General features: G+C 36.2%; 1 protein-coding gene across 2 annotated transcripts in view; it reads left to right on the top strand.

Annotated features, from left to right (window-relative positions):
- The window catches only part of LOC113451351 (A-kinase anchor protein 9), a 48991-nt gene that overhangs the window by 28219 nt on the left and 3747 nt on the right, over nucleotides 1-17025 (top strand). For both annotated transcript variants that reach the window (XM_087916942.1, XM_087916943.1), the window contains 10 exons: nucleotides 7470-7611; nucleotides 8175-8370; nucleotides 8924-9068; nucleotides 9822-10484; nucleotides 12579-12793; nucleotides 13171-13276; nucleotides 13735-13902; nucleotides 14675-14875; nucleotides 15600-15832; nucleotides 16150-16235. In XM_087916942.1, coding sequence (XP_087773068.1) covers nucleotides 7470-7611; nucleotides 8175-8370; nucleotides 8924-9068; nucleotides 9822-10484; nucleotides 12579-12793; nucleotides 13171-13276; nucleotides 13735-13902; nucleotides 14675-14875; nucleotides 15600-15832; nucleotides 16150-16235 — 2155 coding nt within the window. The remainder of the gene's footprint in view (nucleotides 1-7469; nucleotides 7612-8174; nucleotides 8371-8923; nucleotides 9069-9821; nucleotides 10485-12578; nucleotides 12794-13170; nucleotides 13277-13734; nucleotides 13903-14674; nucleotides 14876-15599; nucleotides 15833-16149; nucleotides 16236-17025) is intronic.

Raw genomic sequence — 17025 nt, forward strand, 5'->3', positions numbered from 1 at the left:
AGCCCTCCAGAGCCCAACGATCAAGAACAGCCTCCTGTCGATGGAGGCTCTGAAGTCCGGACTGCCACCGATGGGAAGAAAAGGGTGAGTGAAAGTTTGCAAGCTCGCGGGGAAAGAGAGTCATGGTTAAAGACAGTGGCAGGGAAGATATTTGACTGATAATAGACTGATTTCAGGCTGTTAAATACTGTGCAAACACCTGCTGTGAGCTCTAAGAGAAAGCGGCTATAAGAGAATCGGTCTAGTGTAAGTGAAGGGGCTCGGCAGGCAGAAGAGAGTCAGAAATAAAAAAGAAGTAAAGAGAATTTTGGAAGTCTGAAGACCAGCACGGGGGAGCGATTAAAAAGACTCTATTATCACTAACATTTGGATTGAGGCTATTAAATCGGAGCCAGAAGCAGAACGAAGCCGATCGGGTGAAAAGACAGAGCGGCAACATAGGCAGTATACAGAACGCTGAAGTGGCTACAACAAAGTAACAGATCTAACTGTCTGAAGGGACACAATCTAATCTATAAACTCTGGGAAAATTGAGTACCAGTCCTAGTAGAGGAGACAGTTCCTTTTTCTATTGGAAGGAGATCAGGACAATTGATTTAAAGAACACTAAAATATAAGTAAAAGAGGAAGTCTTTAAACGAATGGGAACATTGCTTACTGGCAGCTGTTACTCAGCAAATCTTCATTTGCCATTTCCGGTGTGCTCGAAGTGAAAGCTCCCAAAGTGAAAAGCGGAAACAAAAAACTTTTGTCTTTGGAATTTTCTTTTTTCTTTTCCTCTACCCTTTTCTGTGTGTACATACTTACTAAAATAGCCTCTCTTCCTTTCTATTTGTTGATGGTATGCTATGTTGAAATATGCTTGCTTTTTTTTCTGATTTCCTCTTGATAAATATGTACATTTAGTAAAGAAATATTAGAGTGTTAAAATATTGGATTAATTAATTTAGTTAAGTTATTATTAATAGAGATTGTTATAATTTGAATGGGAATATAGGGGATACAGTAAGAATATTAAGCATTAGTTATTTAACAATCTTAGGGCTCTCTAGACCAATATTATATTTTATTGTGTGGGTGTATCTGTGAATGTAATATATTGTGTAGTTAAGGTTACTTTATATTGAAGTTAAACTAGAGAAACATATATACACTTTACTAATTAGTTAAGAATATAGCTACTTAATAGATTGATAGATCTTGGTCAATTTTAGTTACAGAACTAAGAATACTGAATGCCAATTTGGAATAATATATTTAGCATCGTACAACAACAAAAACAAATTTTAAAGGAAATGACTACTACGACTACCACTGCTCTGAAATCTGGTAGGAAGGTTAATCCCACAATAACGACCACTTTGGCAACATCTTCACCTATGGCACAAAAAACAATAGAGGAAACACTACTAACAGAGAAGTCAACTAGCATCTCGAATGCGAATATCCAAGCAATGTTCCTAACCTTACAGGACTCATTGACAAGATTGCAAGAAACAATGACTAAAAACCACAGTGAAACAAGGGCAGATATCAAAGAATTGAACGAATGAAAGCGGACATTTCCAAAGTAGAAGATAAAGTGGGGGTGTTGCAGCAGGTCTTGGAGAAAAACGAAGTTATAATAAAAGAAGTAGAGAAAAGAACCGAATGAACGGAAAGGGAATTAGAAAGGGTGGATGAAGATCTCAAAAGCATGAGCAAAGAAATGGAGGACTCCCTCGTCCTCCTAGAAATGGACAAGGCAGCAACTTAACTAAGATTCCAAAATGTGGCAGAATCAAAAGAAGAAGACCTGGAATACTTGATGGCAGAAATATTGGCCGGTTTATTGAAGATGGATAAGGATGAAATTCAAAAAGAGTTTGATGAAGTCTACCGGGTCAATACAAACTATGCAAGACGCCACAAATGTTCCAGGGAAGTACACATACGATTCACTAGAAGATGTGTTCAAGACATGATATATAGAACCTCAAGAGATAAAACAATAACCTACAAAGAGAAAGAAATTGTGATTCTTAAACAGTTACTGAGGAGAATAAGGGAACAAAGGCGTGACTATAAATTTCTGGCAGCATATTTAAATCAAAAAAGAATTACATTTAAATGGCTTATTCCAGAAGGAATGTTAGTGTTGTGGAAAGAGAGGAAAATCAAAATAGACACTATGGAAAAAGCCCAGGATTTTTACGAACGGATGGTGGGCCCACAGGAGCAAAGTAGTAGGGAGGAATTGGATACAAATTTTCAAGAAGAATACGGTGGACATAAAAAAAGAACTGGAACGGTAGGAAACCAAGAGAATACCTATCCACAACAAAAGACAGAAGGAACCACATTAACACAAGCGCAAGAAGAGAGAGGAATTGTTACATGACAAAGAGCGAAACAAAACTAAATAGATGGGAGAAGAAAAGAAATTACTATCAATAAACATAAATGGTCTAAATTTGACAAGTAAGAGAAAAATGATATTATCTAAATTAATTAAACAAAATGCAGATATAACGTGCCTGCAAGAAATCCATATAAAAAAGAAGGATGAAAAATATTTAGAATGCCCGAAATTAGGAAAGTTATTTACCACACCAGCGGATGAGGAGAAAAAGAAGGGAATCGCAGTATATGTGAAAGAGGATTTGAAATCTGAGCTAATATGGTCGGACTTAGAAGGAAGGACTCTGGGTTTGCAGATCTGGATTAATGATATTCCAATTCTTTTAGTAGTAATATATGCCCCAAATGGAGACCAAAAAGAGTTTTTTAAACACCTATATAGAAAATTGGTTGAATTGCAAAAAAGAAATATTTGCATAGTAGGGTACTTCAACTCCATTGCTGATTTCCAAAAAGATCACAGTAATGCCGGGAAGAATAAAAAGGGGAAGAGAGAGCTCCCCAAGATCTGTAGGGAAATGATGAAAGAGCTAAATCTGACAGATATATGGAGAAGATTACATCCTGAAAAAAAGACAATTTACATTTTACTCAAATCCCCACCAAACATGGACATGGATTGATATGGCATGGATGAGTGGGGAAATAGCAAACGAGACAAAAGAAGTGGAAATTTTGCCTAATGAATGGGCAGACCATAATCCAATACAGGTAATATGGAAGGGCAGGGCAAAACCAAAGAAAAGATGGACCTTAAACACTCAATTAATAAGAGAGAAAGAATACATTAATAAATTAAAGGAGGAATTGAATTTTTTTATAAAAGAAAATGATAATGGAGAAACCACGAAACAAAATGTTTGGGATACGATGAAGGCGGTTATAAGAGGCATAACAATCTCTTATAATGCCAAGAGAAACAAGGAAAAATATTCCCAACAAAACAAATTACAACAAAGAATTAACGAGCTAGAAACCCTTCTACAAAATAACCCAAAAGAACCCAAACTGCAAAATCAGATAAGTATAGCCAAACACAAACTGAATTTAATTGATCGAGAGAAAATGACTATGAATTTGAACTTAACCAGACAAACCTATTTTGAACATGCCAACAAGCCAGGAAGATGGCTATCTTATAAATTAAAAAAAAGAAAGAGAAGAGATTGATATACCAGTTAATAGATAGCAAGGGAGATACATACCAGGAAATAGAACAGAAAAAAGAAATCATTCACAAATACTTTGAAGCTTTATATAAAAGAGAGGATGTCAGTGAAGATAGAATAAGGAATTATCTAGATGAAGTAAAGGATAAGGCAATTGGGGAAGAAATGGCTGAACTATTAAATAAAGACATTACTGAATCGGAATTGAAATCAGCAATAGAGATCCAGAAAAATAATAAAACCCCGGGCCCAGATGGGATCCTAGGGGAGCTGTACAAGGCAATAGCAGATCAAATCGGACCACTTATGGTGGAAGTCTTTAATGACGTTTTACTGGCAGCCAGGATGCCGGACTCATGGAGGGGGGTGTTGATCTCGCTGATCCCGAAGGAGGATACAGATCCCAGATATATAAATAACTACAGGCCAATTTCACTTTTAAATACTGATTACAAAATATTCACACTTATTATAGCAAACAGATTAAAAAGGATCTTAAACTTGTATATACATGAAGACCAAAACGGATTTCTCCCAACTAGGCAAATAAAGAACAATTTAAGAATAGTATTAGACGTACTAGAATTTTACGAAGCCCACCCCGAGAAACAAGTAGCACTTATGTTCCTAGGAATAGATTTTATGCAGCCACTTATGATCCTCATTGTATCATTTAAGCATTGATCTTGCTGGTGTGGCAGCTATTAAGCAAACAAGGGCACAGTATTTAGTTGTGGAGAAGACCAACTCTTAATGCTGATATTCTGAGAGTAGAGGCTGAGGCTCCCCATCTTGATCCTCTTAGTTTCTGAAGTAAGTTGTTCCTGGTAGTGATTTTAGCAGACATTGATTTTAGCAGACTTCTATTGCAGTTTACTGGCTCAGCTGGAAAAAGATTGGAAATAACAAGATCTAGTCATGAGTTACAAACAATGGCTCAGTCACAGTGCTCTGAACAGTTAAAACACTCAAAATGGTCAGATGTCACCTCATTCAGTCCACCCAATAGTAGCAGGAACATAACTAATAACCATTACTTAACTACTAATCACTGAAAATTATAAAAACTCTACCAAGCTACCAAACAAAAATGTGATCATAGGTGATGAGAACTTCCAAATTGAAACTTGGAACAATTCTATATTTAAAACAATGTTTGTTTTAAATATAGAACAGAACATGTTTATTTCAAATAAAAAAACTTTCACTATACACAAATTTTGTTTGTGAGTAGAGAAAACTTGGATAATTTTGCAGTTTTGCATTTTTATTATGCTATTTATTATTATTATTATCATTATTGTATACACTTCAATTTAAGATTTATTTCTCATACTTATATCTATTGGGAATATTTTATATATAAATTTGCAAATAAATAAAAACTATTTTGGCCTTATAGATTTTTTTAATAGATGCAAAACTTTCCATCATGTTCAATAACATTTTTTAAAACCCTTTTTACTTTAAACTAATTAGTTACAGCCCTGGGAAATAAGCATTGTAATTGGGGAACCAATAACATTTTTAAAAAACCTTTTTACTTTACACTAGTTAGTTACAGCCGTGGGAAATAAGATTGTAATTGGGAAACCAGAAATATAATTCTATTACATCCTAAAGGTACATGGGGAATTGGACAGTAATTGTAAGAAAGATATATTTTAATTGAAAGAAATAACATATTTAACTAATATGTTGTACCGTATATACTCAAGTATAAGTCGACCCGAATATAAGCCGAGGCACCTAATTTTACCACAAAAACCTGGGAAACGATCTCACTATATTTGAAAGGTATAATTGATTCACTAACCCAAAAGAAGAAGATGATGACAGTGGGAGGCAGGAGTCACTCTCTCCCTTGCAAGAAAAAAGCAAGAGCCGTTCTTATGGTCTCTCTCTCTCTCTCTCTCTCTCTCTCTCTCTCTCTCTCTCTCTCTCCGGAATACAGTCAAGCCCTTTCCAGCACGCACGATCCGCCGCCGCCGCTTTGCACCTTGCAAATGCAAAATCCCAGAGCCCTCCATGGTTTTTGCATTTGCAAGGTGCAAAGCGGCGGCGGAGCCCTCCGTGGTTTTTGCATTTGCAAGGTGCAAAGCGGTGGCGGCGGATCGCGCGTGCTGGAAAGGGCTTCACTATTCCGGAGAGAGAGAGAGAGATCATAAGAATGGTTCTTGCTTTTTTCGCCAGCCCCAGGCGCTGGGGGGCTTGCAAGGGAGAGAATGACTCCTGCCTCCCGCTGTCATCATCATCTTCTTCTTTTGGGTTAGTGAATCCTTTAATTTGGGAAACGATCTCACTATCATGAAAGTCAGTGTTCTCTGCCTGTGGGGCGTTTGGAAGAAAAGGCCCCGGGGCATATCCACGCGCGTGTAAGGGGAATCAGAAATCACCGCGTTCAACGCCTAGCACGGCAGAAGAGAAAATGCAGCTGTGAGCAAATACTGGGAAAATCTGATTGATCAGAAGGAAGGAGGCAAAAGAGGGAGGGGTGGTGGTGGATGGAGGGCCCACTGGTATTTGTGAAACACTCAGTCGGCAGCGCTTAAAATCAACGCTCCCACCCACCCACCCAAAGCCACGAAGTCCCCCAATTGCGCAGGCCAGAATTGCCCTCCCCTCAGGGGGCAGCAACGACACCCGGCGTTTCCTGAGACAAGAAACTCCGCTGTGCAATGAAAGCGCCCTGGCTCTAGGCTCGTGGGCTCAGAAAACAACGCGAGCCAAGGTGGCCTCGGCTCCGGTTGGCTTTGTTTCCTCAGCCCCAGCTGCTTTCAGTCCGCTCGGGAGGAGGAGGAGGAGGTGGTGGTGGCGGCTTGCGTTGTTTTCTGAGCCCGCGAGCCTAGAGCCAGGGCGCTTTCATTGCACGGCGGAGCTTCTTGTCTCGGGAAACGCTGGGTGTCGTTGCTGCCCCTGAGGGGAGGGCAATTCTGGGCTGCGTGATTGGGGGACTTCATGGCTTTGGGTGGGAGCGAGGACGACGGAGTCCGCGAAGTGGGGCTTGCCTGCCCTTGCTGGCTGCCTCTGCTTCCTTAGGGGCAGGGAAGGGGGCTCATCTGGACCAAGGGTGAGTCCCCCCTCAGTTTCCCCTGAAGGATCTTCCGTCGCTTTTGCCTTCTCCCTATGTCTTCCCTCTGTTAAAATCCCCCCCACACACACACACACACTTATTTTCGGGTGGATAGATTTCGTGTCTGAGCATTCTCACATGACGGTGGGTCTTTCCCTCCCCTAAAAACAGTTAAAAAAAGAAAAAACAATATATCCTCCTGTTATATTGCATAAAATAATTTGGCCGTGAGAAAAAATAATTTGGCCGAATTTGGCCATATTTTGACTTGAGTTTGGCCGCAGAGCCAAGCTGCAATCTGGCAACCCTGAGTGCTGCTTATTGAGTCGGAGGTGGGGGGGAGGGAGGAATTAGGGGGAGAGGGGACACCTTGGAAACCATGCAAGAACTTTTCTGCTTCCGATTACCCCCATGCTTACAAGTTGCAAAGGAAACACGGAAGCAGGGAAGCGGCTGCCCAGCTCCGGAGCTCCACACCATTTTTTTTTTCCAGAGGGGAATCTGTCACTCGAGTATAAGCCGAGGGGGTTAAGCACAAAAAAAGGGCTGAAAAACTCGGCTTATACTCGAGTATATACGGTATCTTTTTATTGCAAAAGAAACACATATTTAATAAAACGGAGGACTTCCACTTAAGAACACTTACATAAAACATAAAAAAGATCTCGTGAAAAATGTTTTTATGCTTCTGTTGATGAAATCCACTACATTCATATAATTTACCTGAGATGGCAACTTGTTAACTGTTTGAGTAGTAAAGGCAAGTTCTACACAATTTATTAATCTGGTATTTCTTTCTACTTTTTATTCTTAATAACTGATAAAAGGTGACATATCAGAGGAGTGCTTTGGATTTCCTTCAGAATGCAGACAGACAAAGTTTGTTAATGGAAATCAATATTTTGCATGCACAGCTGAACAGGCAAGGTGAAGAAAAGGAAGAAATAGAAATTCACCCAAAATGTCAAGGTAATGTGTAGACTGTTTGATCAATGTTTCACTTTCTTTCCATCAGACTTTCTTTTGAGGCTTCATTTTTTTTAAAAAAAAAGAGGTTTGTATGTAATCATTGGTATATGTGAACTAATAACATAAGAATACCAAAACTTAGCTTTGGCAACATATTAAAGGATCTCAGTTAACCAGGTTCAGAAAGACTGAAAGTAGCATTAATAATGTAAAGGCCACAAGACTCAGCTACTTGAGAGATCCTTCACCTCTCTGGTTAAAGACATTTGAGGTAACATATATTAGTCCAAGAGCTTGATGAGGAAAAATTAGTGGCCTAGCTAGACTGAAATTCTTGTAGTGAGTTTAAAATTATAAGTTAATAATTTATAATATGGAACGTTGTAATGGAGATAATCCATGTTTCGTTAAAGGATTAAAGATTAAAACACCTTTACTATTATTGATGTTAAATGTTTTCTGTAATTAAGATACTGATTTTGCTCTTTGTTCAGGATTTTGTTTCAATATGACAGATCAGCATGTTTAGTCTGTTTCTTACTGTATGACAATGTGCTCCCTAGAACTGTTGGGATACAATATGGAAATGCAAATAGAGCTCAGAAATACCAAGGACAGAATAGCTGAACTTCAAGAGCAGCTTAGCTCTGAGAGGATGATGGTTGCAGAACTGAAGAATGAACTTGAGCAAACCAAGCTAGAACTGGAAACAACCCTAAAAGCACAACATAAGCACTTAAGGGATCTGGAAGCCATCAGGTATAATTTTAAAGGACTGTTTTCTTTAGCACTATATAAAATTCTTTTTTTTTTACAATTTTGTTAAAAATCAGTTTTAAAGTGAGGCTGTTCAAATCTTACTCGTTTTAATGCAAGATTCACTTTGACTTTCTTTTGCTTTTCATCATTTTTAAAATGTTTGGAATGGAGATGCTCTTGCAGCAAACTTTAATATGGAATTGATTATTTTAATCAAATTATTTTGATCATATATTAATTTTATTTATTTGCTTGCTGAATGTTATTGATATGAGAAAAAAAATATTGATGGTTGATACATTAAATGTACAGAGTTAACCTAGCTAGTCAAAAGAAAAGTATAAGGAAAAATTAGTAGAACAGGTAATATTTACCACTAGAGTATTACTATTATGCCCACCTCAGAATTATTAAGAAGTAAAATTTAGGAAAACTTGCAGCTTTGTCTTGTAATGTACAGCTTTGTGCTCGGTAAACAAAGGAATATAAATATTTTCTCCTGCTTTAGTTATCTTTCAAATAACTAAAATGAATTTATCTTGGCTTTTATCAGAAATGAACTTAAGGGAAAGGCAACTGAACTTGACATCTTAAAAAACACGATTACAAATGAACAAAAGAAATCAAGGGAGTTTCAATGGGCCCTGGAGAAAGCAAAAGTGGAACACAGTGATAAAAGAGAAAAAGAAGAAATTGAGGTAACCAATACTGGTTCTTCAAAAAGTACAATGGAATTGATTGCTACACAGATGATGATGATGAGTTTTTCATGCTTTAGTATATATTTTAAAGATGGCATGCGTTGTAAAGATTGAGAATTAAGCCAGTATCTTTATTTTCTCACATACTTTGCAGACAGGCTCAAGATTAAAACAACAAATTGAAAAAAGCAGAGTTCACTCCAAATGCCTCAGTGATCAAAACTAGATATTAGTTCTTTCAGCAATTTCTTGTACCAGATGTAGTCTTTTCCATTAAATCATTAACACAAAGTCTTTTTCTATAGGCTTAATGAAATAAATTATGAATATGATAAATAGATAGATAGTCCTCAACTTAAGACCTGTTCAAAGATCTGGGAAGTAAGTTCAGAAGCCAGACTCAGTTCCTAGGAGCACAGAGTGTTAAGAAAAAGACTTGCCTCTATAAATCCAGGCAGCAAGAAACACAGTTAATTGTAGATAAGACTTAATTGGGCAAGGCACATTTCCAAATTGAGCTGTCCAAAGTCAAACTGAACATTTACAATGCCAGATCAAAAGAGAGACTAGGTCAAGGATAGTCAACAAGTCGTGGTTGTAAATAACTAGATTCCAACTAGATGACAAACAAACCAGATTCTGGAGTTCTAAGATCTTCAAAATTACTATTTTTATGGTTCATTTCAGTGGTCTTTACAAAGCCTTATATACTGACAGTTTTCTTGTTTTTTGTTGTTTTCCTCTTGTAAGGATTTGAAATCTTCTTTTGACAATGAAAGACAGAAAAATATAGAACTGAGTAATCTTTTGGAACTTGAAAGAGAGCTATCAAATGATTTGCAAAAGAAGATTGAATCCCAGGAAACACTGAATGCAGTACAACTATCTGAAGAGCACAGCTGTAACTCTGAGCTCCAAGTACTGTTGGAATCTGAGAGGCTCAAAGTTCTTGAGTTATGCAGCGCCCTAGAGAGAGAGAAAGACTTACGCACCCAGCTCCAGATGATTGAACAGACAAAGCGGGATGGAAGTTCTTCAGAAGAACTGTTCAGAGATCTGCAAAAACAATTGGATGAAAAGCATAACCATATAGTTCTAATGGTTAACGAATTGGAAGAGAACAAATTGGAATGTGTGAAATTGAAACAACAGATGGAAAAAGAGAGGCAGATTCAGAGGAAAACTCTACAGGCAGAACAAGATGCTAATATCTTGGCACAGAAAAAAATACATGAACTGGAGTCCAGAGTGGAAGACTTGCAGTGGCAACTTGAAGAAGAGAGACAACAAATTGTTCAATTGCTGGGTAATGAAAAGAAACAGCAGGAAATGGTCGAAGGATTACAGCAAAAAATGCAGAGAAAAGAGGTAGGATTGCAGGTGGAAAAAGCAACATGTCAGGCTGTAAATGAGGTATGTGTCCCTCAGAAACAAATTTATGTTGCCTTTCAGTATTAGAGGTGGTTATTAATACATTTATATTGTTATTTGTCCAGAGTAATTTTCAAAATCTGCCTTTGTTTCCTATAATGCAGATGACAGTAACAGTATGAGGAAAATGTCCACAAGCAGGATTTCTGGGATTAGGCATAAATGGGCACTTAATATTTTGCAAAGGCCATTCTGAACACTCCCACATAATGTATAAGATGGAAATATTCAGTTCTAGTCTCAGGGAAGCCCAACTCCATATCCACTCCGTTTTGCCAGGGTTGATTTGAAGCCTTTGCTTCTGCGGCTAAGGTTCTTTGATCTCAAGACACTAGGACAGAACTTTAGAGCACCACTTGTTCAGCCTGAAGTGGGGGGTGTGGAGAGAGAGGGAGAGAGAGATTTACTGACACATGACCTTCCCCAGCAGCTTTCTGCAGATGATAAAAAAGCAGGGAAAGAATATAATCCTGACTCACTCCACAAAGCAGGAGCTAGACTGGTCTCCTCTTACTAACATTGATTGGAACTGGTCTGTGAGAAAGGAAGAGAATGACAGCAGTGTTGTCTCTCACCCTCAAGACCTTGAGCTAATCAAGAATGATACTATGAAAGTATTGAAAGCTGCTGAAAAGTTGTGAAGGTACAGGTTGATGCTAAAACAACTTCGAACATCATTCCTTGCTTTTTGGGACCACAGCTTAGATCCAAATTATTGTAGCTGTTCCTACTCCCATATGTAGATGGTTCTCATTTACCGACCACAATTGGGAGCAGCAATTTGATCAGTAAAACCGTTAAAATCACATGATTTACATTCAGATGCCTGATAGCTGACTCAATTTATGATGGTTGCAATATCCCAAAGTCATATGATTGCCTTTTGTGATCTTCTGACAGGCAAAGTCAATTAGGAAACCAGATTCACTTTAACAACCGTGTTACTAACTTAACATCTGCAGTGGTTCATTTAACAAATGTGACAAGAAAAGTCATAAAATGGGGGGCTAAGCTCACTTAATAAATTTGTCACTTAGCAACATAAATTTTGGGCTCAATTGTGGTTGTAAGTTGAGGGCTACCTGTATTTCATATAATTTCCAAGAAAACTGCTTGAGTTGTTGTGAGAGGGCAGGCTGCCCAGCAAATGGCCAGCATGCGTGCTGGTAAAGTCCCATCTCTTTAGCCTTCTCCCCAGCCAGCATGAGAATAAAAGCTATGCTGAGAAACAGCTGGGTGTAGTACTGGGCTTGGGAGAGAAAAGAAGCTCCATTTGCGGAATAAAGGAGGCTGAAGCCGCTAGAAAGAGATAGTTGTTCTGTAGTAGTATTCACAAGGAGTAGGTGTAGTAGGACAAGGAGTGATAATTGCAGTGGTAGTAATAGTAACAGTGGGGAAGAATGGTGTAGTGGTGAGTAATGAGTAATATCTATGTTTGTTTGGGTATGTTGTCTAGGGACCTGTGCAGTTGGCTCTCTTGTATTTGGAGCCCATTAAAATGGGTATAGTTAAAAAATATTCTGTGACACATATAAAGTTTAATCAAATTTACCTAATGTTAAATGATTCTTTATGGTCATAGATTTTCTAGCTTTAGAACTATTGCATACATAAATAACTGTTCTAAAAGATGGAGAATCTGTGACCAGGTAGACTTATTTAAACTAAACTAAACCAGACTTTCACATGCTAATTTTCTTTTTAGAATTATTTATTTTAAAGATATTTTTTCTTTCTCCACCACCACCACATACACACACAGAAACCATCTTCTGAACAGTTCTTTATCACAAAATATGTTCTTTAATACTACATTTTGTCAATTCAGAATACAAATCCTCCCAAAGCAGGTAACAAGCAATATAAATAATCAGAAATAACAATATAATCGTTCCCTTATTTTTACTTGGATGATTGAGAATCTCCATAGATAATCTTACTCGGTGAAAGTATTGTTCAACTGTATAAAAATACAAATACTACATACTTAAAAATATCTTTTCTTGACTTTAGAATTTTCATTTATTTAGCAGCTTTTTTCTCTTCTCTCTCCCCCCGGCATACTTTCATGTGTAGGTTGCTTTGGATGAATCTAATGAACGGACAAGAAAGTGGATTTTCCAGCAGAAAATGGGACAAGCTGAAACAAAAGAATTGTCTTATTCTTCCCTAATGGGCATTGGAGGAGGAGGTGATGCCTCCAGACAATCTCAAGAGCTTGATATGGTTCGGCAGAAGCTCAGAAATGTGTTTTCCAAGTTGAAACATTTGGCCAATAAAGCTGCCTGCAGGTTAAATATATTTATTTTAATAGCGATACAATGATGAAAATATATAATATATATAATGTATATTACAATTTAGGAGTATGTGATGTGAATAATAAGTCAGGTTATAAACTAGTGTAAAGTTATTTTATGTTTTACATTTAAAATTATGACCATAGATAACAGTCTTAACTCGGCTGGGATTGCTTTCTAATCACAATCCTTGTTCTATAATAACTTTTATGTGTGTTGTCTTTCACAAAATATTATTATTGAACTTCTGGCATTTATAATCTGTGATAGACAGAGCAAAATTATGATGGTGGGACAGGGAAAATAATGATTATGTGTATTTTATGGTCAATTGTGCTACACAAATGTCAGGTTTTTTTTTATTCCAGATTATCCTTTGAAAAATCAGATGATGAAGACTTCATTGGAATACAAACTGACATTGAAGAAGTTCTATTAAAATTGCAAGTGCTCTCTGATTTATATAGCCTGGAGGTAATGTTCATAAAGAGGGAGCAGAAATACTTATTTAAGCATATTTTTAAGATTGAAAATGATTTATTTAAATTGAATTATTTTGTGTATATTTGCAAGCATAAGATAACTTCTATTTTGCTATTTAAACCATCTGCACTGTTTATAACGTTGTAGTTTGGAAGAGTGCAGTTCTTATTTACCACATGGAACCTAGAATTTTGAATCAGTTCTGCCTTTATGTGACGTAATCCAGACAATTTACAATGAATCCAAATACATAAAGCAAAATGCAATATTTCATGGAAGATTTTATCTGAAAAGAAGCAATAGATTTTGTAGGCAATGTGAATATGCATTATATTTGTGATTTGGTTTGGCTTCTATTTCTTAGAAAGCAATATTGCAGTATGTTTTCTAATTGCAGATTAGTTCAAGCTATTTTGAGCTGCTTTACTTGTTATTTTTTCCCTACTTAGGTTAATTCAGATTCCCCATCTTCAGCCTCATTGACTGAAAGACTGATAAAACAGAATGCTGAACTGACTGGGTTTGTTAGTAGATTGAGTGAGGAGAAGAACAATATGAGGAACACAGTCATGAAACTGGAGGAGGAACTTAGAAGATATCAGTACACAGGAGACTCAGTACGTTTTTTCCATCCTTGGAAACTGTATCAGTTTTCAGCCCATCTTAAGTACTTATTTGTTACTTCAAATAACTGTCAAATAACTTGTAAGACCAATGTAAAGTTAAATACATAATGTTTCATTTAACCTACAGCTTTTTAAAAAATGAATAGACTAGTGGGGGATTTCCTTTTAGTGGAAATAATTCAAAGGATTTCCTTTCAATTTCTGCAGTATAAAAATTGACAGCTTTCCTTTTAATATTTGTATTTTAGATGCATATAAAAAGTAACTTACTTTTAACTGGATATATAATTCAGTACTTTAGATGCAGACTCTGTAGCGAGGAAACAGTGGTTGCTACTGAAGAACGTTCACTTTTGCCTGAAATTGCATGTACTTGGAGTAATTTTCACAGATAATCATTTTACAGTAATAGGTAATCAATCTGCAAAAGCAATGGGTAGGCAAACATATCCTTTTACTAGGCCTGCATCCACACACAATATATAAGAGGCAAATATGTTTAAGTTGTAGAATTCAGCATTAAGGTTTTTCCACAGGTCTTTAAGGATAATAATTACTAGCACCTATTTGCATATTTGTTCAACCAGTGATGAGTGAGGCCAGAAAGAATCACCAAGATCTTTCTATAAATGCTTTCTTGACTATTGTACACAGCTTGGCTTTGTACATTACATTTGTTATATTATCTTAGTAACAAGGAATAGGTTATAGTTATATTAATTAATTTTGATGCTTCTTTATGTTCCTTTTGAAATTTCACAAGTCTTTTAGACAGTCACTACATAATGGAAGAAATGTTGATGCATTGATTGCTTCTGAAAAAGAAATCTGGCATAAAGAAAGATTAAGTCTTCAACAGTCCCTGAAGCAGGCAGAAGCCGAACTGGCTAAACTGAAAGCAGAATTAAGAAATGAGGCTTTCTTGAGAGAGCTGGGATCAGATTCTGAAAATGCAGCTTTAAAGGTAAAAGTTTTTCTCAACTACTTATTGGACCATTTTTTCTGTCATTAGACATTGCACTGTTTTGCTTTTTATGGCTATTTGAAATCCAAGCCTGAAATGTGGCACCGTTATTTGTCTCAATTTAGCTGCAAAACTTTCCATGTCTTTTTCTTTTGACTAAAGAAGGATGACAACTCCATAACCACGTAAGGGTGCCAATATTTCCTATAGAACCTCACAAATTTGATAGCAAAATGCTTGAGCTTTGGTGTCATCTGGTTTTTTTAAAATATGGGAAACATTCTTATTTTCATTCCTTCTGAAATCTAGTATAAAATGGTCTAAATGTTCTTTATCTTGTTGTGATATGACTGTATCACTAAAAAGTGCTGTGTAGCCCACTGTCAACAGAGAGACCTGAATAAAATCCCTTGTCCAAATATATGCCTCAACTAAATTGAAAGAAAAATCAACTTGCCATATCTAGCTGATTTCCAGAAGAAAGTATTTGCCCACTTATTATTGAAAACTCATGCGTTCATGCTGTATTACTAAAGCTAGCAACTCAGAAGAATAGTAATCTAATAACAAAAATTATCTTCAGTCTCAGTTTGTTTTATTAGATGATAAAATGGACTAAATGCCATAAAATAAAAATTTCATTAGTCTTTATTCACAAGGCTGAATGATTGCATATATCACTTCACAATGTGTAATTTCTCAATGTATTTAATTTTTATTCTAGAGAGTTTATGGAAGATACCTAAGAGCAGAGAGTTTTCGGAAGGCTCTCATCTATCAGAAGAAATATTTGCTGCTCTTACTGGGTGGGTTTCAAGAGTGTGAAGAAGCCACTTTAACTCTTATTGCAAGAATGGGTGGGCAGCCTTCCTACACTCGACTGGAGGTCATTACACACCATTCAAAAAGTTTTACCCGATTTCGTTCAGCTGCTAGAGTGTTAATTGCAATTTCAAGGTAAGACATAAAAGATTCAGTTCTTTATTTCATAAAAATATGATATATCAAGCTGGTTATGTATATAAAGTGGTAAAATGGTGGAAACAAGGTACTTAATTAAACGCTAAGCCTTCTATCTAGAAAGCTATTTTCCAAAGTACATAGAGAATATTTAGAAAGCAAGTAAGGAGATAGTAAATTAAGAAATCGATTATATCTAGCAAGAATTTCTCATATATGGACATGAAATATGTTACTTGTTTGGATTGATTTAATTTTTCATGTCAGTTGTCCTAAATATTATTACAACTTATTTCCCTTTATTATAAATGCAGAATGAAGTTCCTAGTTCGAAGGTGGAAACGAGTTACTGGTTATCATTTAATTGGGGTCAACAGAGATAGTTATAGCCAGAACACAGGTAAATATTTCAATTGAACTCAGACTTACAGTATATTAAAAAATATGTGCCTATCTTCTACCTTTCTTTCTTCCTTTTCCAGAAATTTTGTCATGCAATGAAAGGCATGTGTGCAATATATGGAATACAATACTATAAACTTTTTTTTAAAGTTACTGATCTTTATCTGTTAAGTCTCATCACATAGCATTATTATTTACTATAGTACCAATTATATTGAAATCAACTTTTTGAAAGAAGACAATACTTTCATTTTGAAACAAGCGTTTTTTTATCTCTTCTCTGAAGAGAGATTAAAAAAAAACCTAGGAATAATTAGGCTTGGAGATAAAATAGAGTGTCATAAAAAAGAAGGTCAGGATCAGTTGACTTTCATTCCAGAGTCCAGGAAATAGAATAACAGTTTTAAATTATAAAAAGTCAGATTCAGATTTAGTGTTAAAAAAAGAGAAGTAGTGGCGATTCTCCAGAGGTGATATGGCAGCCAATCATCTGGGATTTTATAAATTAGATTATTGTAGTGAACCTGGTTTTTGATTTTGATATCTTAATATAACATCTCAATTATTATAAGTTCTAATATAAATTGAGCTTTGGTCAATGTATTAATTGCCGTGTACAAGAAAAACAAATCTGCAACAATTTTTTTGAAAAACTTCGGTGAAATTACTTGAAAATGACAATGTGAGGCAGTGAATATGTGCTAATCATTCTACTAGTTTTTACAAAGCAGATCTAGAACTGAACTTTAGCCACAGATATTATATATTATGTATTTCACATGTGTTTT

Source organism: Pseudonaja textilis, chromosome Z (genome assembly GCF_049901715.1).
Source record: "Pseudonaja textilis isolate UNSWEBS1 chromosome Z, rPseTex1.2, whole genome shotgun sequence".
Taxonomy (NCBI): Eukaryota; Metazoa; Chordata; class Lepidosauria; order Squamata; family Elapidae; genus Pseudonaja; species Pseudonaja textilis.